At 43.0% G+C, this 23,769-nt stretch overlaps 1 protein-coding gene across 1 annotated transcript in view; it reads left to right on the top strand.

Annotated features, from left to right (window-relative positions):
• megf10 (multiple EGF-like-domains 10) overlaps positions 1-23,769 on the top strand; it is a 166,259-nt gene that overhangs the window by 67,882 nt on the left and 74,608 nt on the right. The window contains exons 3-5 of the mRNA XM_075455505.1: positions 5,797-5,898; positions 7,395-7,495; positions 9,681-9,773. Coding sequence (XP_075311620.1) covers positions 5,797-5,898; positions 7,395-7,495; positions 9,681-9,773 — 296 coding nt within the window. The remainder of the gene's footprint in view (positions 1-5,796; positions 5,899-7,394; positions 7,496-9,680; positions 9,774-23,769) is intronic.

Here is a 23,769-nt window from a genome sequence, read left to right as displayed (position 1 = left end):
GCAGAAGGTGTTGTAACAGAAGGTGTTGTAGCAGAAGGTGTTGTAGCAGAAGGCAGTAGGTGTTGTAGCAGTTGGTGTTGTAGCAGTAGGCAGTAGGTGTTGAGGCAGTAGGCAGTAGGTGTTGTAGCAGAAGGCAGTAGGTGTTGTGGCAGAAGGTGTTGTAGCAGTAGGCAGTAGGTGTTGTAGCAGTAGGCAGTAGGTGTTGTAGCAGTAGGCAGTAGGTGTTGATGCAGTAGGTGTTGTAGCAGAAGGCAGTAGGTGTTGTAGCAGACGGTAGTAGGTGTTGTAGCAGAAGGCAGTAGGTGTTGTAGCAGAATGCAGTAGGTGTTGTAGCAGACGGTAGTAGGTGTTGTAGCAGTAGGCAGTAGGTGTTGTAGCAGAAGGTGTTGTAACAGAAGGTGTTGTAGCAGAAGGTGTTGTAGCAGAAGGCAGTAGGTGTTGTAGCAGTTGGTGTTGTAGCAGTAGGCAGTAGGTGTTGAGGCAGTAGGTGTTGTAGCAGAAGGCAGTAGGTGTTGTGGCAGAAGGTGTTGTAGCAGTAGGCAGTAGGTGTTGTAGCAGTAGGCAGTAGGTGTTGTAGCAGTAGGCAGTAGGTGTTGATGCAGTAGGTGTTGTAGCAGAAGGCAGTAGGTGTTGTAGCAGACGGTAGTAGGTGTTGTAGCAGAAGGCAGTAGGTGTTGTAGCAGAAGGCAGTAGGTGTTGTAGCAGACGGTAGTAGGTGTTGTAGCAGAAGGCAGTAGGTGTTGTAGCAGTAGGCAGTAGTTGTTGTAGCAGTATGTGTTGTAGCAGAAGGCAGCAGGTGTTGTAGCAGTAGGTGTTGTAGCAGAAGGTGTTGTAGCAGAAGGCAGTAGGTGTTGTAGCAGTAGGCAGTAGGTGTTGTAGCAGAAGGTGTTGTAGCAGTAGGCAGTAGGTGTTGTAGCAGAAGGTGTTGTAGCAGTAGGCAGTAGGGGTTGTAGCAGAAGGTGTTGTAGCAGAAGGCAGTAGGTGTTGTAGCAGAAGGCAGTAGGTGTTGTAGCAGTAGGTGTTGTAGCAGAAGGTTTTCTAGCAGTAGGTGTTGTAGCAGTAGGTGTTTTAGCAGAAGGTGTTGTAGCAGAAGGTGTTTTAGCAGAAGGCAGTAGGTGTTGTAGCAGTAGGCAGTAGGTGTTGTAGCAGTAGGCAGTAGGTGTTGTAGCAGTAGGCAGTAGGTGTTGTAGCAGAAGGTTTTGTAGCAGTAGGTGTTGTAGCAGTAGGTGTTGTAGCAGAAGGTGTTGTAGCAGAAGGTGTTGTAGCAGAAGGTGTTTTAGCAGAAGGTGTTTTAGCAGTAGGCAGTAGGTGCTGTAGCAGTAGGCAGTAGGTGTTGTAGCAGAAGGCAGTAGGTGTTGTAGCAGAAGGCAGTAGGTGTTGTAGCAGTAGGTGTTGTAGCAGAAGGTGTTGTAGCAGAAGGTGTTGAGGCAGTAGGTGTTGTAGCAGAAGGTGTTGTAACAGTAGGTGTTGTAGCAGAAGGTGTTGTAGCAGAAGGCAGTAGGTGTTGTAGCAGTAGGTGTTGTAGCAGTAGGCAGTAGGTGTTGTAGCAGTAGGTGTTGTAGCAGTAGGCAGTAGGTGTTGTAGCAGTAGGCAGTAGGTGTTGTAGCAGAAGGCAGTAGGTTTTGTAGCAGAAGGCAGTAGGTGTTGTAGCAGAAGGCAGTAGGTGTTGTAGCAGTAGGTGTTGTAGCAGAAGGCAGTAGATGTTGTAGCAGTAGGCAGTAGGTGTTGTAGCAAAGGTTTTCTAGCAGAAGGCAGTAGGTGTTGTAGCAGAAGGTTTTGTAGCAGTAGGTGTTGTAGCAGAAGGCGTTGTAGCAGAAGGTGTTGTAGCAGAAGGTGTTGTAGCAGTAGGTGTTGTAGCAGTAGGTGTTGTAGCAGTAGGTGCTGTAGCAGAAGGCAGTAGGTGTTGTGGCAGAAGGTGTTGTAGCAGTAGGCAGTAGGTGTTGTAGCAGTAGGCAGTAGGCGTTGTAGCAGTAGGCAGTAGGTGTTGTGGCAGTAGGTGTTGTAGCAGAAGGTTTTGTAGCAGTAGGTGTTGTAGCAGTAGGTGTTGTAGCAGTAGGTGCTGTAGCAGAAGGCAGTAGGTGTTGTGGCAGAAGGTGTTGTAGCAGTAGGCAGTAGGTGTTGTAGCAGTAGGCAGTAGGCGTTGTAGCAGTAGGCAGTAGGTGTTGTGGCAGTAGGTGTTGTAGCAGTAGGCAGTAGGTTTTGTAGCAGAAGGCAGTAGGTGTTGTAGCAGTAGGTGTTGTAGCAGAAGGCAGTAGGTGTTGTAGCAGTAGGCAGTAGGTGTTGTAGCAGAAGGTTTTCTAGCAGAAGGCAGTAGGTGTTGTAGCAGAAGGTTTTGTAGCAGTAGGTGTTGTAGCAGAAGGCGTTGTAGCAGAAGGTGTTGTAGCAGAAGGTGTTGTAGCAGTAGGTGCTGTAGCAGAAGGCAGTAGGTGTTGTGGCAGAAGGTGTTGTAGCAGTAGGCAGTAGGTGTTGTAGCAGTAGGCAGTAGGTGTTGATGCAGTAGGTGTTGTAGCAGACGGTAGTAGGTGTTGTAGCAGTATGTGTTGTAGCAGAAGGCAGCAGGTGTTTTAGCAGTAGGTGTTGTACCAGAAGGTGTTGTAGCAGAAGGCAGTAGGTGTTGTAGCAGTAGGCAGTAGGTGTTGTAGCAGAAGGTGTTGTAGCAGTAGGCAGTAGGTGTTGTAGCAGAAGGTGTTGTAGCAGTAGGCAGTATGGGTTGTAGCAGAAGGTGTTGTAGCAGAAGGCAGTAGGTGTTGTAGCAGTAGGCAGTAGGTGTTGTAGCAGAAGGTTTTCTAGCAGTAGGTGTTGTAGCAGTAGGCAGTAGGTGTTGTAGCAGTAGGCAGTAGGTGTTGTAGCAGTAGGCAGTAGGTGTTGTAGCAGAAGGTTTTGTAGCAGTAGGTGTTGTAGCAGTAGGTGTTGTAGCCGAAGGTGTTGTAGCAGAAGGTGTTGTAGCAGAAGGTGTTTTAGCAGAAGGTGTTTTAGCAGTAGGCAGTAGGTGCTGTAGCAGTAGGCAGTAGGTGTTGTAGCAGAAGGCAGTAGGTGTTGTAGCAGTAGGCAGTAGGTGTTGTAGCAGAAGGTTTTGTAGCAGTAGGTGTTGTAGCAGTAGGTGTTGTAGCAGAAGGTGTTGTAGCAGAAGGTGTTGTAGCAGAAGGTGTTGTAGCAGAAGGTGTTGTAGCAGTAGGTGTTGTAGCAGTAGGTGTTGTAGCAGAAGGTGTTTTAGCATAAGGCAGTAGGTGTTTTAGCAGTAGGCAGTAGGTGTTGTAGCAGAAGGTGTTGTAGCAGAAGGTGTTTTAGCAGAAGGTGTTTTAGCAGTAGGCAGTAGGTGTTGTAGCAGAAGGTGTTGTAGCAGTAGGTGTTGTAGCAGAAGGCAGTAGGTGTTGTAGCAGTAGGCAGTAGGTGTTGTAGCATTAGGTGTTGTAGCAGAAGGCAGTAGGTGTTGTAGCAGTAGGCAGTAGGTGTTGTAGCAGTAGGTGTTGTAGCAGAAGGCAGTAGGTGTTGTAGCAGAAGGCAGTAGGCGTTGTAGCAGAAGGTGTTGTAGCAGAAGGTGTTTTAGCAGAAGGCAGTAGGTGTTGTAGCAGTAGGCAGTAGGTGTTGTAGCAGTAGGTGTTGTAGCAGAAGGCAGTAGGTGTTGTAGCAGTAGGCAGTAGGTGTTGTAGCAGAAGGTGTTGTAGCAGAAGGCAGTAGGTGTTGTAGCAGTAGGCAGTAGGTGTTGTAGCAGAAGGTTTTGTAGCAGTAGGTGTTGTAGCAGAAGGCGTTGTAGCAGAAGGTGTTGTAGCAGAAGGTGTTGTAGCAGAAGGTGTTGTAGCAGAAGGTGTTTTAGCAGAAGGCAGTAGGTGTTGTAGCAGTAGGTGTTGTAGCAGTAGGCAGTAGGTGTTGTAGCAGTAGGTGTTGTAGCAGTAGGCAGTAGGTGTTGTAGCAGTAGGCAGTAGGTGTTGTAGCAGTAGGTGTTGTAGCAGTAGGCAGTAGGTTTTGTAGCAGTAGGTGTTGTAGCAGTAGGTGTTGTAGCAGTAGGCAGTAGGTGTTGTAGCAGTAGGTGTTGTAGCAGTAGGTTTTGTAGCAGTAGTTGTTTTAGCAGAAGGTGTTGTAGCAGAAGGTGTTGTAGCAGAAGGTGTTTTAGCAGAAGGCAGTAGGTGTTGTAGCAGAAGGTTTTGTAGCAGTAGGTGTTGTAGCAGTAGGTTTTGTAGCAGTAGGTGTTTTAGCAGAAGGTGTTGTAGCAGAAGGTGTTGTAGCAGAAGGTGTTTTAGCAGTAGGTGTTGTAGCAGAAGGTTTTGTAGCAGTAGGTGTTGTAGCAGTAGGTTTTGTAGCAGTAGGTGTTTTAGCAGAAGGTGTTGTAGCAGAAGGTGTTGTAGCAGAAGGTGTTTTAGCAGTAGGTGTTGTAGCAGTAGGTTTTGTAGCAGTAGGTGTTTTAGCAGAAGGTGTTGTAGCAGAAGGTTTTGTAGCAGTAGGTGTTGTAGCAGTAGGTGTTGTAGCAGTAGGCAGTAGGTGTTGTAGCAGTAGGTGTTGTAGCAGTAGGCAGTAGGTTTTGTAGCAGTAGGTGTTGTAGCAGTAGGCAGTAGGTGTTGTAGCAGTAGGTGTTGTAGCAGTAGGTTTTGTAGCAGTAGGTGTTTTAGCAGAAGGTGTTGTAGCAGAAGGTGTTGTAGCAGAAGGTGTTTTAGCAGAAGGCAGTAGGTGTTGTAGCAGAAGGTTTTGTAGCAGTAGGTGTTGTAGCAGTAGGTGTTTTAGCAGAAGGTGTTGTAGCAGAAGGTGTTGTAGCAGAAGGCAGTAGGTGTTGTAGCAGAAGGTGTTGTAGCAGTAGGTGTTGTAGCAGTAGGCAGTAGGTGTTGTAGCAGAAGGTGTTGTAGCAGTAGGTGTTGTAGCAGTAGGCAGTAGGTGTTGTAGCAGTAGGTGTTGTAGCAGTAGGCAGTAGGTGTTGTAGCAGTAGGTGTTGTAGCAGTAGGCAGTAGGTTTTGTAGCAGGAGGTGTTGTAGTCATTTTCAGGAGGCAGACTTGTGCATGTGCGCTTAATTTCTTTTTCTTTGAGAATCATAAAGGAAAGGTGTGCAGGACCAGACGTTGACACAGTTTTGTACAGGTGGTATATTTCTTGTTGTACATACTTTCCATATTGTGAGTGCACCATCGTTCAGTGTGATGACTGTGGCCTGGTCTTTTCTATAGGAACTTTCTATTTAAATCTCTAGCTCCGGTCCTCGAGCGCCGTAGTCCTGCAGGTTTTAGATGTTTCCCTGCTTCAAGGACACCTGATTCAGATGAAATGTATTTCTTCAAAAGATTATTGAATTCTGCACAAAGTGTGTTAAAGCATTGAAACAGGAATGATCTGTGTGTCAACTTTGGCATCAGCTTCATATATGAAGACTTTTCGTCGGCGCTCTTCATGTACTAAATACTAACAAATAAAATAGTATATTTGCAACACTTTAATCAGCAATGATAAAGACATTATTAGCAGTAGGTGAGTGAGCCAAGAGTCTGTTGGGAGGCAAGTTCACGAGGCAGTCATGAGACAGTGTTTGGACCACACTCTGTGTAGGAGTCGTACATGGAGGGTCAACAATACCTGCCTTGACACACACGCACGCACGCACGCACACACACACACACACACACACACACACACACACACACACACACACACACACACACGCAGCTTAAAGGGTGCCCTGATCCAAACAGCCAGGTTCCCAGCACACACATAGATGGTCACACAGCATACATGAATCTATTGTGCATCCATGAAACCTGTTTTCTCCCCTAATGTGTGATGTCTCCGTCCTCTTTCTATCTCTTTCTGTCTTTCAGTTACTCTGTGACCGTGCAGGAGTCGTACGCCCATCCCTTTGATCAGATTTATTACACCAGCTGCACTGACATCCTCAACTGGTTCAAGTGCACCAGACACAGGTGAGGACCACCTAAAGCAGACACGCCTCTGTTAATAAAACACTAAATGATAATGGACTGCATTTATATGGACCTCTTATAGTTGTGTTGACCAGTCATAGCATTTTACGGTACATATATATGCCATTGATAAATGCCCCATACAGTGTTAAAGGCTGCGTATAGCCTGCCCTCTGTCATAGACGCTCACGCAGCAGTTAACATTATGTTGCCAACACTTTTAACATGTGGACTGGGAAACCAGAGATCAAACCACCAAGCATCCCATTTTCCTGCTAAGCTCCAGCCACCATGGCTTTATATGTGCTTTGTTTTGTCATGTTTGAGTACCAGCCAAGTTCCCACAGAACATGTTTGGATTCAAAAGATGTCGAAAGGAGATTTAAGGGTCCACAGATATCTAGGCTAAACTTGGGCTACATTTGGTGTACAAGTGACAGTTTTGCAGACCTCAAAGCCTTGACAAAGATATGGAGTAAATGTTTTTGTTTAGCCTAGATTTTACCAGGATTGGCTATATAAATAGAAAGGGCTGACATGGGCGTCAGACTCAGAAGCTTCTGCTTATAAGTGCTTCTCGCAGCCCAGTGAGCTCAACAGCCACGCAAGAAGATCAGTATCATGCCATCCTTATAATGCTGATTGTCCCACAAGTTTCTTGCTGGCAGCATACAGCAAAGATTTGATCGAAAACATTTAATATGTTGAAATCACGTCTTTGTGCAGACAGTATTTCATCTCCACATTGACCAGTATTGTCTGTCTTTCATTCACCAGTATCTCCAGGTCAACTTCCCCAGGCAATTTAGTTCTCATAATCAAACAAGCTGTAATATTTTATTAGATTCAAGATTCCCAAATGAAGTCAATAAATTGTGATAAAACCCTAGAAAACACCAGCCAGAATGTCACCTTTGTGTTTAATTTGAAAACTGCTCGTCTGGACGTCTGTTTTAACCCACTTTTTAGTTGCTGAAAATATGGTTAATGAAGCTCTGTGGCTAAAAAAAGAAACAGGTCAACATAAAGACATCAATTCATTTAAAATGTCAGAAATGTTTAAATATACAGGCTGTATGCTGTCAGCTGTAAGCTCCTAAATCATGTAGCATGGTCTCAGCATCTCCACCAACAGAATGTGCTTCATGCCACTGTGGGGCTGCTCAGCTCAGTAAGCAGGGAGAAATGCTTGGAAGGCAAGTCTTTAGCTCATCTCCTCCTGAAGAAACATGGAAACACTCAGCAAATGTCAAAGGTTCATTGCCATCTTCAAATAGGCATAGATGTCTGTCAAGCTTTCACCTTTGACCCAAATTCAGCCCAGTTTGATTCCAGACATCACCATTTAGATGTCTTCAAACCGGATTTTTTTTAAACCAAAAGAAACCTCAGTCAGTGTGTCCCTTTGTGTTTGTTATCTTTCATTTTTAAAAATTCATAGTATAACGTACTATGAACCTGCCACAGAAGCAACCATACTTCCTGTCTGTTCGCAGGGTGAGCTATCGGACTGCTTATCGCAGGGGAGAGAAAACCATGTACAGGAGAAAGTCTCAGTGCTGCCCAGGCTTCTATGAGAATGGAGAGATGTGTGCTCGTGAGTATCTTCACACACCAGTGTAAGGAGTGGGACAATGTGTGGGTGAATGCAGCCTTTACATGAGGAAACAGGAGGACATGCTTTCACTGAGGGCCTGTCACCAGTCACAGGAACAGGTGTTTGCTGTCATTATGGTGACCTCCCATGACGGTTGAGCTGCTGTGCACCCCCCGGCCCGCTGTTTCGGGGACAGCTGGCTGAAACAACAACTGTTGGTCAGCAGCAGCAGAACAGGACTCACTGTGTAAACACAGCTTGCCATTACCTTTGGGAAAGTTGTTGTTGGTTTAAAAAGGAAACAAAGTCTTAACATCCTCGTACTTTGGGAGAGACGGCGACACAGTTAATGTGCCCCAGGAGTTCAGAGGGGAATTTATCCTGGTGTGAAAAGGCTCTCTTGTATGAGCAACGATCACATGCTGCTCTGAAAATCCCTGAGCTCCTCCTCAGAACTCAGCAGGAACACAGCAGGAAGCAGAATCTGCCAGACGCTGCAGGCACTGTGTTTTTTCCAGATGGGACTAAGATTGGGAGGGAAATGAAATTGCATGAAGGTCAAATTTAGTGCACTCGGTTTACCAGAGATGAAATGATGCAAAGCCAAAGTAATGAAGTGGGCTCATTTGTTTCTTAGTTGTTTCCATGATGAAAGAAATAGCAGATATATTATATCTCCTCATGTTTAGTTGATGAAGCAACACGATGCCCCAAACATCTGCCCTCTTTTTCTGCCCCTTTCCTCTTTCCCCGTCTGTGTGTTTACATATATTTATTCACTTATGAACTGGACTCATTTTAAAATGAATTCATTGGATTTGATTGGATTATGATTACAATGAATTGGACTCTAATTGCCCTGAATTGGACTGTATCATTGAATTGCCTTGAGTTGACATTTGTTGTGATTTGGCGCTTTATAACTAAACTGAATTGAATTGAAATGGAATCATAGTGTTCTGAAATAAATGAATACTGTAACAAACTGTTCACCACAGACTTTATTTATAAGCTGCTGTATAAAACCAAATAAAACTGTACACATGGACACGAAGGGGTGGTGAGGAATGAGTGGGAGCTGGGGTTTAAGATGATGGCCATACTGTCCTATACTGTCCTATACTGTCCTATACTGTCCTATACTGTCCTATACTGTCCTACAGGTTTGTTGGCAGACATGAAGAAACAGAACAGAACTCAGAGAGTTGGTGGATATCACTCAATGGTTCAAGTGGTTGATTGTTATTGCTGTCAGAAAGCCCTGACAAACACACACTGTATGCAGAGAAATGTTCCACCATCTTCAGGACGATGTGTTGGACAGTGTGGACAGTTTGGGTGCAGGCCCTAAGTGGGAGTTAAGTGCTCGAGCAGCGGGTTCCTGCTCGTCCTGAACTTCTGCTGTTAAGGGCACAGAAAGCAAAGCTGTGATGTCTCTGAAGTGGAAGAAAAGCAAAGAAAAGGATTTCTTTCTCTCCTCTGAAAGCAAAACCAGACATGTTGAACACATCACACAAGAATGAGTTTAAATCAGTTTTGGATCATTCCATGATAACTCACCGTGACCTTATATTGTGGTTTTCTTTCAAATAAATAAATATGTTAAAAGAAAATGAATCTTTCAGGTGAACAGAATTTTGCTAAATCCTAAAGGCCAACTCTGAAAACCTTTTTAGACATGATTGTTGTCTGAAGTGGGTTAAATAAATATGTCCTAAACATGTCCACCAACCGAAAAAAAAAATGAATACTTCAGCTCGTCTTCCTCTTCTGTGTTGTTCGTTCGGTTTCATTCCGAAGAAGGGAGCCCCATCCTATGAAAGTGAGGCTTTGAAAAACCAACACTATGATGCGCTTTAGATCTGTGGACAAACCTTAAGATCAAAACTTAGGACGTATTTGGATTAAAGTGTTAGGACAAAACAATCCATGAGAGAAAGTCAGAGGCATGACATAGATGTTCAGAAGAACTGGTTTGAAATTGATTTTGGAATGTTCAATGTACAACTAAATGAGGGAATGACATCAGTGGTCTGTCAGTATTTGGATAAAGTCTCAGTGAAGCCATTTTTAACAGTGTTACTACATGGCTAAATCCGACTTTCCCTGATCCGTAATTCTTTATCTTTTCCTGTTTTGCCTGCGCTGCATCCCTGGCCCGCCTCCCTGGTTCCTCCATGCCCAGCCCACTGTGCAGAGAGCTGTGTTCATGGCCGGTGTGTGGCACCCAACACCTGTCAGTGTGAGCCAGGCTGGGGGGGCTCCAACTGCTCCAGCGGTAAGTCCTCCAGCTGCTGCTGTCTGTGACCACTCATGTCTTTATGTGTGTGACTGCTTTTCTGTGGAAGCACTCTGAACTCACAAGAGGAAAAACAGGCTGCTATCATGTTACTGACTGTTAGAATATACCACAGCAGCAACACATGACACCTGTGCTCTGTCTTTCATTTTTCTCAAGTTTTATAACCCAGGGTTCCTTTTGTTCTATTTTACATTCACAAGAATTCACAGATAAATGTTCACCTATAGTTCCCCATTAGTTTAAAGATAGAATTCGGTTGTTCTCCAGAATGCTGCAGCCTGCAGCTTCGGACCTGATGTGTCTTTCTTTCTTTATTTTTGGCTTTTCCCCCTGAGTCTACATGTTTGACTGAATCATTTTTTTAGTCCATTTTGAAAATAAAACAACTGAAAAGCAACCAGACCAAACTAACTGTTCTCCTTTTTCCGAGTTAGCGATCAAATCAAAGATGGAAAAAAGGGAAAAGGATTTGGTTTTTTTTCCATTTGAAATAAATCCTGTGAGCCTGAAGCTTTCTGTGCCCAGTGTGCGCTGTGCTGGCTGCATGTTCCAAGCTGGGCTCAACCTGTGCAATCATCATATACAACGCAGAATTTCCTCATTTTCTTTAATGTGTGCTTCAGCAGGAAAATAAGAAATAAATGATGCCACGCATCTTCCAGTAGAAACTTTAATGCGCGCATAAAGGCCGTTCGCTTATCATGAGGACTGTTGGTCTAGCTGCAGATCATCGGAAACTCTGGAATTTCATGGATTTCATGCGCTGGAATCAGGTTCATTGTTGTGTACGTTAAGCCTCGAAGTCAGAATATTAAGGATTACTATCGCTTTAATCTACTTCAACCAATTCATTTGTCAATAGGCTACAATATAAAACCTATTGATGAGGGTATTTTCTGTAGCAGTAGCACAACTGAAGGTTATTGATCACATTGCCATGGTAACCTAAAGCACTAGATGATGAGAATAAGTTTAATATTTGCTCATATTTGCTGCTTTCTGTTCTGTACAACTGTTGGATCTGATGTTACTAAGAAGTTATGAGTCTGGGACATTTAACATCGATAATAATAAATAAAACAATTTATCTATCTGCATGACTCCGTCATTATGGGACAGTGAGAGCACAATGCTTCTCTTAAGGTTTTATTTAAATGAAGTCGTATGGAGTTTAAGGGTTCAAATGCAGCTGCTGTGTTGGACATGAACACTGATGGGTATGCACTGAGCCATCTGCACCATTAATACTTTTCCACTGGCCCGCCTCTTTATTGTTTGACTTTTTTATGGGATCTTACCATCTTCCAGGTGAAAGTCATATTGCCAACCAGCAGTAAAAAAAATCAAACCTCGACTATTTTAAGCAGCAAGTAATGTTAAACCAGAGTTTCCGAATGAAGATGTCAGCAGTTGTCTGTCATCCAACATGATCATCGCCATGGTGACAGAGAGAAGGGGTCCAGACTTTGTTCAACAAAGCTAGACCGGGACCATTGTTCAGGGGTAACAGATACCACCACGGTGGTTCAGGTCTTTCTCTGGAGACCAGACTTTACTTTTCAAGCTCTGCGTGCTCACAGAAAAGAAAAGTGTTTTACACGTTATTTAACACTTCTTCACAAAATGACACTTCATTCGTAACAACAGCAGGTTCTATGAATAGGGAGATGTGAAGTGTATTCAAATCCTGTAACACACGAAAAAAATCAAATACAATCTGACTGCTCATCGTCTTTTTTTCTTGAAAGATGGATAGATAGATGAATAGATATATAAATAGATCTTTATTGCAGTTGTTTTACATGAATTGGGTTGTATCTTTGAAGTGCTTTGAGATGTCATTTGCTATTGAATTCAACTGAATTGAATTTTGAAAGCAACAAAAGAGTTAGCAGCTCTAGAATTTGCAATGGTATATTTACATACATCAGTGGCAAATAGTTGAACCTAAACCTGGTTAAAACCTTTAAGATCAGATAAATGTGAAATAAACTGTCCTTCAGAGAAGTTTAATTTGGGCTCAAAATCACTGTATCATGCAGCACTTTTAAAATCATCCTTTTACATAATCACACAAAATGCTGAAGTCCAGGGCGGTCGGTGGCGTAGTGGGTTGAGCAGCCGCCCCATGTACAGATGCTACAGTCCTCGCTGCAGCTGGCCCCGGTTCGACTCCCGCACCGAGCAGCCCTGTGCTGCGTGTCTTTCCCCTCTCTCTGCCCCCTGCTTCCTGTCTCTCTCCAACTGTCCTAACATTAAAGGCATAAAAAGCCCAAAAAATGCTGAATTCCAAAAAGATAATGGCAATGTAAAGCATTTAACAGGAATATTGTCATTATGATGAATTAACGAGAGTTTAATTTGGAACTTTGACCAGTCAAAAATCAATCAACTATGTCTCGTAATCAGTGAGTTGCAAATATGTGCTATGTAATTTGCTAATTCTTTTTCTCAGACACTTTTATCTCTAACATGGCTGTCTGACCTCCACTCAAAGCAGATGAGACAAACTCCTTTCTGTCAGCTGTGACACAAAAGCCTGTGTCAAGTACACACTGCTAACTGAGTGTGGGCCAGTTGAGTTAAAGCCACAGCTACTCTGACACATCTGACAGCTTTCTTTCTAAGCAACAGTGGTCATGATGCAAGGTGTACATTTGCTGTTGATTGTACAAAAAGCACTCAAAGCACTGCTTGTGTCTGAGCATGTGTTGTTCACCAGTTCCAGATGCGGTCATTGGCATTGTGATGCCTGGGAATCTGGGGCTGGCGCCCAGTCCCGTATCTCAAGAAAAAAAAAAAAAAATTACTTTAGAATAATTAGTTTAACCTGCAGAATGATAATAAGAATATCAAATTTTTGTTCAAAAACAGAAGTAGGCAATGCTTCAGTTTCACTGTCTTTCCTACAAGCAGCGTCTGTTTCACACTATCTGGCACCGTAGACCATCTCTGTGTGGCAGGCACACATTTTACAAACTGTGACAGCAGTGAGGGAAAAAGAGGCAAGCACGTGCACCAGGCTGGTGATTGTTGGCATTGGGCAATAACTTGGTTGTGTGGAAGATATTAGAAGGTTATCTCAAAGGTAAGATGGTGCAAGTGAGGCTGGAGGAGGTGGAGAAGAGGTTGTTTCGTGCTGCTGAGGCATCAGAGTGTTGCAGCTTCGTCTACAGATTGGAGAAGAGGACGGACCTTTGGTGTGGCCCTGTGGTTTTTGTGAGACTCAGTGTTTATGAAAAGAAGCTACTCCTTTATAGATATGTAAGATAGATATGCTGCAAAATTATTGTGTTACAATAATGAATAGAAAGAATAAACATCCAACAACCAACCTAATTAATTAAAAATGTCTTTATTAGATATGCTCATAATACAGTAACAACTAAACATTTTTAGTCAGAAACACATGGCGTGAAAAGCTAAACAAAAAGCAGAAGTTGAGCTGTCAGAAGAGAAATCTTCACCACTAAAACTTATTTGAAGTCATAAATAATTTGGTAAGTCTCAGCATGTGTAAATAAACAACAAGTGTTTTTCAGTTCAAGCCCCTTGATCAGACCAAAAAATGAGTTGGGTTATTACTGCAGCCTTTAATGAGCAGGACTGGAAAGGTGAGAAGAGAGCAAGAGGAGCATACTATGAGTTGGACAGGTTGATATCACATGATTTAACAGTCTATCAAAATTCAGCAGCAACTCTTGTTCTACCGTAGGCAAAAAACATCTTTACAGTGGCCCTGAAGTGCAAATCATAAGGGCAAATCAGAAAACACAACGCAAACCAAAAAACACAACGCAAGCCAGAAAACACAACGCAAACCAGAAAACACAATGGCAAACCAGAAAACACAACGCAAACCAGAAAACACAACGGCAAACCAGAAAACACAACGGCAAACCAGAAAAAACAACGGCAAACCAGAAAACACAACGCAAACCAGAAAACACAACGGCAAACCAGAAAACACAACGCAAACCAGAAAACACAACGGCAAACCAGAAAACACAACGGCAAACCAGAAAAAACAACGGCAAACCAGAAAACACAACGCAAACCAGAAAACACAACGGCAAACCAGAAAACACAACGCAAACCAGAAAAAACAACGGCAAATCAGAAAACACAACGCAAACCAGAAAACACAATGCAAACCAGAAAACACAACGCAAACCAGAAAACACAACGCAAACCAGAAAACACAACGCAAACCAGAAAACACAACGGCAAACCAGAAAACACAACGCAAACCAGAAAACACAACGCAAACCAGAAAACACAACGGCAAACCAGAAAACACAACGCAAACCAGAAAACACAACGGCAAACCAGAAAACACAACGGCAAATCAGAAAACACAACGCAAACCAGAAAACACAACGCAAGCCAGAAAACACAACGCAAACCAGAAAACACAATGGCAAACCAGAAAACACAACGCAAACCAGAAAACACAACGGCAAACCAGAAAACACAACGGCAAACCAGAAAAACAACGGCAAACCAGAAAACACAACGCAAACCAGAAAACACAACGGCAAACCAGAAAACACAACGCAAACCAGAAAACACAACGGCAAACCAGAAAACACAACGGCAAACCAGAAAAAACAACGGCAAACCAGAAAACACAACGCAAACCAGAAAACACAACGGCAAACCAGAAAACACAACGCAAACCAGAAAAAACAACGGCAAATCAGAAAACACAACGCAAACCAGAAAACACAATGCAAACCAGAAAACACAACGCAAACCAGAAAACACAACGCAAACCAGAAAACACAACGGCAAACCAGAAAACACAACGCAAACCAGAAAACACAACGCAAACCAGAAAACACAACGGCAAACCAGAAAACACAACGCAAACCAGAAAACACAACGGCAAACCAGAAAACACAACGGCAAACCAGAAAATACAACGGCAATTCAGAAAACATAACGCAAACCAGAAAACACAACGCAAACCAGAAAACACAACGCAAACCAGAAAACACAACGCAAACCAGAAAGCACAACGCAAACCAGAAAACACAACGGCAAACCAGAAAACACAACGCAAACCAGAAAACACAACGGCAAACCAGAAAACACAACGCAAACCAGAAAACACAATGGCAAACCAGAAAACACAACCAGAAAAAACAGCGGCAAACCAGAAAACACAACCAGAAAAAACAACGGCAAACCAGAAAACACAACGGCAAACCAGAAAACACAACGGGAAAACCAGAAAACACAACGGCAAACCAGAAAAAACAACGGCAAACCAGAAAACACAACGCAAACCAGAAAACACAACGGCAAACCAGAAAACACAACGCAAACCAGAAAACACGACGCAAACCAGAAAACACAACGCAAACCAGAAAACACAACGGCAAACCAGAAAACACAACGGCAAACCAGAAAACACAACCAGAAAAAACAACGGCAAATCAGAAAACACAACGGCAAACCAGAAAACACAACGGCAAACCAGAAAACACAACGGCAAACCAGAAAAAACAACGGCAAACCAGAAAAAACAACGGCAAACCAGAAAACATAACGCAAACCAGAAAACACAACGGCAAACCAGAAAACACAACGCAAACCAGAAAACACAACGGCAAACCAGAAAACACAACGCAAACCAGAAAACACAACGCAAACCAGAAAACACAACGGCAAACCAGAAAACACAACGGCAAACCAGAAAACACAACGCAAACCAGAAAACACAATGGCAAACCAGAAAACACAACGGCAAACCAGAAAAAACAACGGCAAACCAGAAAACACAACGCAAACCAGAAAACACAACGGCAAACCAGAAAACACAACGGGAAAACCAGAAAACACAACGGCAAACCAGAAAAAACAACGGCAAACCAGAAAACACAACGCAAACCAGAAAACACAACGCAAACCAGAAAACACAACGGCAAACCAGAAAACACAACGCAAACCAGAAAACACGACGCAAACCAGAAAACACAACGCAAACCAGAAAACACAACGGCAAACCAGAAAACACAACGGCAAACCAGAAAACACAACCAGAAAAAACAACGGCAAATCAGAAAACACAACGGCAAACCAGAAAACACAACGGCAAACCAGAAAACACAACGGCAAACCAGAAAAAACAACGGCAAACCAGAAAAAACAACGGCAAACCAGAAAACATAACGCAAACCAGAAAACACAACGGCAAACCAGAAAACACAACGCAAACCAGAAAACACAACGGCAAACCAGAAAACACAACGCAAACCAGAAAACACAACGGCAAACCAGAAAACACAACGCAAACCAGAAAACACAACGCAAACCAGAAAACACAACGGCAAACCAGAAAACACAACGGCAAACCAGAAAACACAACGCAAACCAGAAAACACAATGGCAAACCAGAAAACACAACGGCAAACCAGAAAAAACAACGGCAAACCAGAAAACACAACGCAAACCAGAAAACACAACGGCAAACCAGAAAACACAACGCAAACCAGAAAACACAACGGCAAACCAGAAAAAACAACGGCAAACCAGAAAACACAACGCAAACCAGAAAACACAACGCAAACCAGAAAACACAACGCAAACCAGAAAAAACAACGGCAAATCAGAGAACACAACGCAAACCAGAAAACACAACGCAAACCAGAAAACACAACGCAAACCAGAAAGCACAACGCAAACCAGAAAACACAACGGCAAACCAGAAAACACAACGCAAACCAGAAAACACAACGGCAAACCAGAAAACACAACGCAAACCAGAAAACAACGGAAAACCAGAAAACACAACCAGAAAAAACAACGGCAAACCAGAAAACACAACGGCAAACCAGAAAACACAACGCAAACCAGAAAACACAACGGGAAAACCAGAAAACACAACGGCAAACCAGAAAAAACAACGGCAAACCAGAAAACACAATGCAAACTAGAAAACACAACGCAAACCAGAAAACACAACGCAAACCAGAAAACACAACGGCAAACCAGAAAACACAACGGCAAACCAGAAAATACAACCAGAAAAAACAACGGCAAATCAGAAAACACAACGGCAAACCAGAAAACACAACGGCAAACCAGAAAAAACAACGGCAAACCAGAAAAAACAACGGCAAACCAGAAAACACAACGCAAACCAGAAAACACAACGGCAAACCAGAAAAAACAACGGCAAACCAGAAAACACAACGCAAACCAGAAAACACAACGCAAACCAGAAAACACAACGGCAAACCAGAAAACACAACGCAAACCAGAAAACACAACGCAAACCAGAAAACACAACGGCAAACCAGAAAACACAACGGCAAACCAGAAAACACAACGCAAACCAGAAAACACAACGGCAAACCAGAAAACACAACGCAAACCAGAAAAAACAACGGCAAATCAGAAAACACAAACGGCAAACCAGAAAGCACAACGGCAAACCAGAAAAATCAACGGCAAACCAGAAAAAACAAAGGCAAACCAGAAAAAACAACGGCAAACCAGAAAAAACAACGGCAAACCAGAAAACACAACGCAAACCAGAAAACACAACGGCAAACCAGAAAACACAACGCAAACCAGAAAGCACAACGCAAACCAGAAAACACAACGGCAAACCAGAAAACACAACGCAAACCAGAAAACACAACGGCAAACCAGAAAACACAACGCAAACCAGAAAACACAACGGCAAACCAGAAAACACAACCAGAAAACACAACGGCAAACCAGAAAACACAACCAGAAAAAACAACGGCAAACCAGAAAACACAACGGCAAACCAGAAAACACAACGCAAACCAGAAAACACAACGGGAAAACCAGAAAACACAACGGCAAACCAGAAAAAACAACGGCAAACCAGAAAACACAACGCAAACCAGAAAACACAACGCAAACCAGAAAACACAACGGCAAACCAGAAAACACAACGGCAAACCAGAAAACACAACCAGAAAAAACAACGGAAAAATCAGAAAACACAACGGCAAACCAGAAAACACAACGGCAAACCAGAAAACACAACGCAAACCAGAAAACACAACGGCAAACCAGAAAAAACAACGGCAAACCAGAAAACACAACGCAAACCAGAAAACACAACGGCAAACCAGAAAACACAACGCAAACCAGAAAACATAACGCAAACCAGAAAACACAACGGCAAACCAGAAAACACAACGCAAACCAGAAAACACAACGCAAACCAGAAAACACAACGGCAAACCAGAAAACACAACGGCAAACCAGAAAACACAACGCAAACCAGAAAACACAACGCAAACCAGAAAACACAACGCAAACCAGAAAACACAACGCAAACCAGAAAACACAACGGCAAACCAGAAAACACAACCAGAAAAAACAACGGCAAATCAGAAAACACAACGGCAAACCAGAAAACACAACGGCAAACCAGAAAAGTCAACGGCAAACCAGAAAAAACAAAGGCAAACCAGAAAAAACAACGCAAACCAGAAAACACAACGACAAACCAGAAAACACAACGGCAAACCAGAAAAAACAACGGCAAACCAGAAAACACAACGCAAACCAGAAAACACAACGGCAAACCAGAAAACACAACGCAAACCAGAAAACACAACGCAAACCAGAAAACACAACGGCAAACCAGAAAACACAACGCAAACCAGAAAACACAACGGCAAACCAGAAAACACAACGCAAACCAGAAAACACAACGCAAACCAGAAAACACAACGCAAACCAGAAAACACAACGGCAAACCAGAAAACACAACGGCAAACCAGAAAAAACAACGGCAAACCAGAAAACACAACGCAAACCAGAAAACACAACGACAAACCAGAAAACACAACGGCAAACCAGAAAAAACAACGGCAAACCAGAAAACACAACGGCAAACCAGAAAAAACAACGGCAAACCAGAAAAAACAACGGCAAACCAGAAAACACAACGCAAACCAGAAAACACAACGGCAAACCAGAAAACACAACGCAAACCAGAAAACACAACGGCAAACCAGAAAACACAACGCAAACCAGAAAACACAACGGCAAACCAGAAAACACAACGCAAACCAGAAAACACAACGGCAAACCAGAAAACACAACGGCAAACCAGAAAACACAACGCAAACCAGAAAACACAACGCAAACCAGAAAACACAACGCAAACCAGAAAACACAACGCAAACCAGAAAACACAACGGCAAACCAGAAAACACAACGCAAACCAGAAAACACAACGGCAAACCAGAAAACACAACGCAAACCAGAAAACACAACGGCAAACCAGAAAACACAACGCAAACCAGAAAACACAACGGCAAACCAGAAAACACAACGGCAAACCAGAAAACACAACGCAAACCAGAAAACACAACGCAAACCAGAAAACACAACGGCAAACCAGAAAACACAACCAGAAAAAACAACGGCAAATCAGAAAACACAACGGCAAACCAGAAAAATCAACGGCAAACTAGAAAAAACAACGGCAAACCAGAAAAAACAACGGCAAACCAGAAAAAACAACGGCAAACCAGAAAAAACAACGGCAAACCAGAAAACATAACGCAAACCAGAAAACACAACGGCAAACCAGAAAACACAACGGCAAACCAGAAAACACAACGGCAAACCAGAAAACACAACGCAAACCAGAAAACACAACGGCAAACCAGAAAACACAACGCAAACCAGAAAACACAACGCAAACCAGAAAACACAACGGCAAACCAGAAAACACAACGGCAAACCAGAAAACACAACGCAAACCAGAAAACACAATGGCAAACCAGAAAACACAACGGCAAACCAGAAAAAACAACGGCAAACCAGAAAACACAACGCAAACCAGAAAACACAACGGCAAACCAGAAAACACAACGCAAACCAGAAAACACAACGGCAAACCAGAAAAAACAACGGCAAACCACAAAACACAACGCAAACCAGAAAACACAACGGCAAACCAGAAAACACAACGCAAACCAGAAAACACAACGGCAAACCAGAAAACACAACGCAAACCAGAAAACACAACGCAAACCAGAAAACACAACGGCAAACCAGAAAACACAACGCAAACCAGAAAAAACAACGGCAAATCAGAGAACACAACGCAAACCAGAAAACACAACGCAAACCAGAAAACACAACGCAAACCAGAAAGCACAACGCAAACCAGAAAACACAACGGCAAACCAGAAAACACAACGCAAACCAGAAAACACAACGGCAAACCAGAAAACACAACGCAAACCAGAAAACAACGGAAAACCAGAAAACACAACCAGAAAAAACAACGGCAAACCAGAAAACACAACGGCAAACCAGAAAACACAACGCAAACCAGAAAACACAACGGGAAAACCAGAAAACACAACGGCAAACCAGAAAAAACAACGGCAAACCAGAAAACACAATGCAAACTAGAAAACACAACGCAAACCAGAAAACACAACGCAAACCAGAAAACACAACGGCAAACCAGAAAACACAACGGCAAACCAGAAAATACAACCAGAAAAAACAACGGCAAATCAGAAAACACAACGGCAAACCAGAAAACACAACGGCAAACCAGAAAAAACAACGGCAAACCAGAAAAAACAACGGCAAACCAGAAAACACAACGCAAACCAGAAAACACAACGGCAAACCAGAAAAAACAACGGCAAACCAGAAAACACAACGCAAACCAGAAAAAAAAACGCAAACCAGAAAACACAACGGCAAACCAGAAAACACAACGGCAAACCAGAAAACACAACCAGAAAAAACAACGGAAAAATCAGAAAACACAACGGCAAACCAGAAAACACAACGGCAAACCAGAAAACACAACGCAAACCAGAAAACACAACGGCAAACCAGAAAAAACAACGGCAAACCAGAAAACACAACGCAAACCAGAAAACACAACGGCAAACCAGAAAACACAACGCAAACCAGAAAACATAACGCAAACCAGAAAACACAACGGCAAACCAGAAAACACAACGCAAACCAGAAAACACAACGCAAACCAGAAAACACAACGGCAAACCAGAAAACACAACGGCAAACCAGAAAACACAACGCAAACCAGAAAACACAACGCAAACCAGAAAACACAACGCAACCCAGAAAACACAACGCAAACCAGAAAACACAACAGCAAACCAGAAAACACAACCAGAAAAAACAACGGCAAATCAGAAAACACAACGGCAAACCAGAAAACACAACGGCAAACCAGAAAAGTCAACGGCAAACCAGAAAAAACATAGGCAAACCAGAAAAAACAACGCAAACCAGAAAACACAACGACAAACCAGAAAACACAACGGCAAACCAGAAAAAACAACGGCAAACCAGAAAACACAACGCAAACCAGAAAACACAACGACAAACCAGAAAACACAACGGCAAACCAGAAAAAACAACGGCAAACCAGAAAACACAACGGCAAACCAGAAAAAACAACGGCAAACCAGAAAACACAACGGCAAACCAGAAAACACAACGCAAACCAGAAAACACAACGGCAAACCAGAAAACACAACGCAAACCAGAAAACACAACGGCAAACCAGAAAACACAACGCAAACCAGAAAACACAACGGCAAACCAGAAAACACAACGCAAACCAGAAAACACAACGCAAACCAGAAAACACAACGCAAACCAGAAAACACAACGGCAAACCAGAAAACACAACGGCAAACCAGAAAACACAACGCAAACCAGAAAACACAACGCAAACCAGAAAACACAACGCAAACCAGAAAACACAACGCAAACCAGAAAACACAACGCAAACCAGAAAACACAACGCAAACCAGAAAACACAACGGCAAACCAGAAAACACAACGCAAACCAGAAAACACAACGGCAAACCAGAAAACACAACGCAAACCAGAAAACACAACGGCAAACCAGAAAACACAACGCAAACCAGAAAACACAACGGCAAACCAGAAAACACAACGGCAAACCAGAAAACACAACGCAAACCAGAAAACACAACGCAAACCAGAAAACACAACGGCAAACCAGAAAACACAACCAGAAAAAACAACGGCAAATCAGAAAACACAACGGCAAACCAGAAAAATCAACGGCAAACTAGAAAAAACAACGGCAAACCAGAAAAAACAACGGCAAACCAGAAAAAACAACGGCAAACCAGAAAACACAACGCAAACCAGAAAACACAACGACAAACCAGAAAACACAACGGCAAACCAGAAAACACAACGGCAAACCAGAAAACACAACCAGAAAAAACAACGGCAAATCAGAAAACACAACGACAAACCAGAAAACACAACGGCAAACCAGAAAAAACAACGGCAAACCAGAAAAAACAACGGCAAACCAGAAAAAACAACGGCAAACCAGAAAACACAACGCAAACCAGAAAACACAACGCAAACCAGAAAACACAACGCAAACCAGAAAACACAACGGCAAACCAGAAAACACAACGGCAAACCAGAAAACACAACGCAAACCAGAAAACACAACGGCAAACCAGAAAACACAACGGCAAACCAGAAAAAACAACGGCAAACCAGAAAACACAACGCAAACCAGAAAACACAACGGCAAACCAGAAAACACAACGGCAAACCAGAAAAAACAACGGCAAACCAGAAAACACAACGCAAACCAGAAAACACAACGCAAACCAGAAAACACAACGCAAACCAGAAAACACAACGGCAAACCAGAAAACACAACGGCAAACCAGAAAACACAACGCAAACCAGAAAACACAACGGCAAACCAGAAAACACAACGGCAAACCAGAAAACACAACGCAAACCAGAAAACACAACGCAAACCAGAAAACACAACGCAAACCAGAAAACACAACGGCAAATCAGAAAACACAACGGCAAACTAGAAAAAACAACGGCAAACCAGAAAAAACAACGGCAAACCAGAAAACACAACGCAAACCAGAAAACACAACGACAAACCAGAAAACACAACGGCAAACCAGAAAACACAATGGCAAACCAGAAAACACAACGCAAACCTGAAAACACAACGCAAACCAGAAAACACAACGGCAAACCAGAAAACACAACCAGAAAAAACAACGGCAAATCAGAAAACACAACGACAAACCAGAAAACACAACGGCAAACCAGAAAACACAACGGCAAACCAGAAAAAACAACGGCAAACCAGAAAAAACAATGGCAAACCAGAAAACACAACGCAAACCAGAAAACACAACGGCAAACCAGAAAACACAACGCAAACCAGAAAAAACAACGGCAAACCAGAAAACACAACGCAAACCAGAAAACACAACGCAAACCAGAAAACACAACGCAAACCAGAAAACACAACGGCAAACCAGAAAACACAACGCAAACCAGAAAACACAACGCAAACCAGAAAACACAACGCAAACCAGAAAACACAACGGCAAACCAGAAAAAACAACGGAAAACCAGAAAACACAACCTAAACCAGAAAACACAACCTAAACCAGAAAAAACAACGGCAAACCAGAAAACACAACGCAAACCAGAAAACACAACGCAAACCAGAAAACACAACGCAAACCAGAAAACACAACGCAAACCAGAAAACACAACGGCAAACCAGAAAACACAACGGCAAACCAGAAAACACAACGCAAACCAGAAAACACAACGGCAAACCAGAAAACACAACGCAAACCAGAAAACACAACGGCAAACCAGAAAACACAACGGCAAACCAGAAAAAACAACACAAACCAGAAAACACAACGGCAAACCAGAAAAAACAACGGAAAACCAGAAAACACAACCTAAACCAGAAAAAACAACGGCAAACCAGAAAACACAACGCAAACCAGAAAACACAACGACAAACCAGAAAACACAACGCAAACCAGAAAACACAACGACAAACCAGAAAACACAACGGCAAACCAGAAAAAACAACGCAAACCAGAAAACACAACGGCAAACTTGGACTATGAAAATGATAACC

This window comes from Odontesthes bonariensis, chromosome 22 (assembly GCF_027942865.1).
Source record: "Odontesthes bonariensis isolate fOdoBon6 chromosome 22, fOdoBon6.hap1, whole genome shotgun sequence".
Taxonomy (NCBI): domain Eukaryota; kingdom Metazoa; phylum Chordata; class Actinopteri; order Atheriniformes; family Atherinopsidae; genus Odontesthes; species Odontesthes bonariensis.
This window is presented reverse-complemented; position numbering and strand designations above follow the sequence as displayed.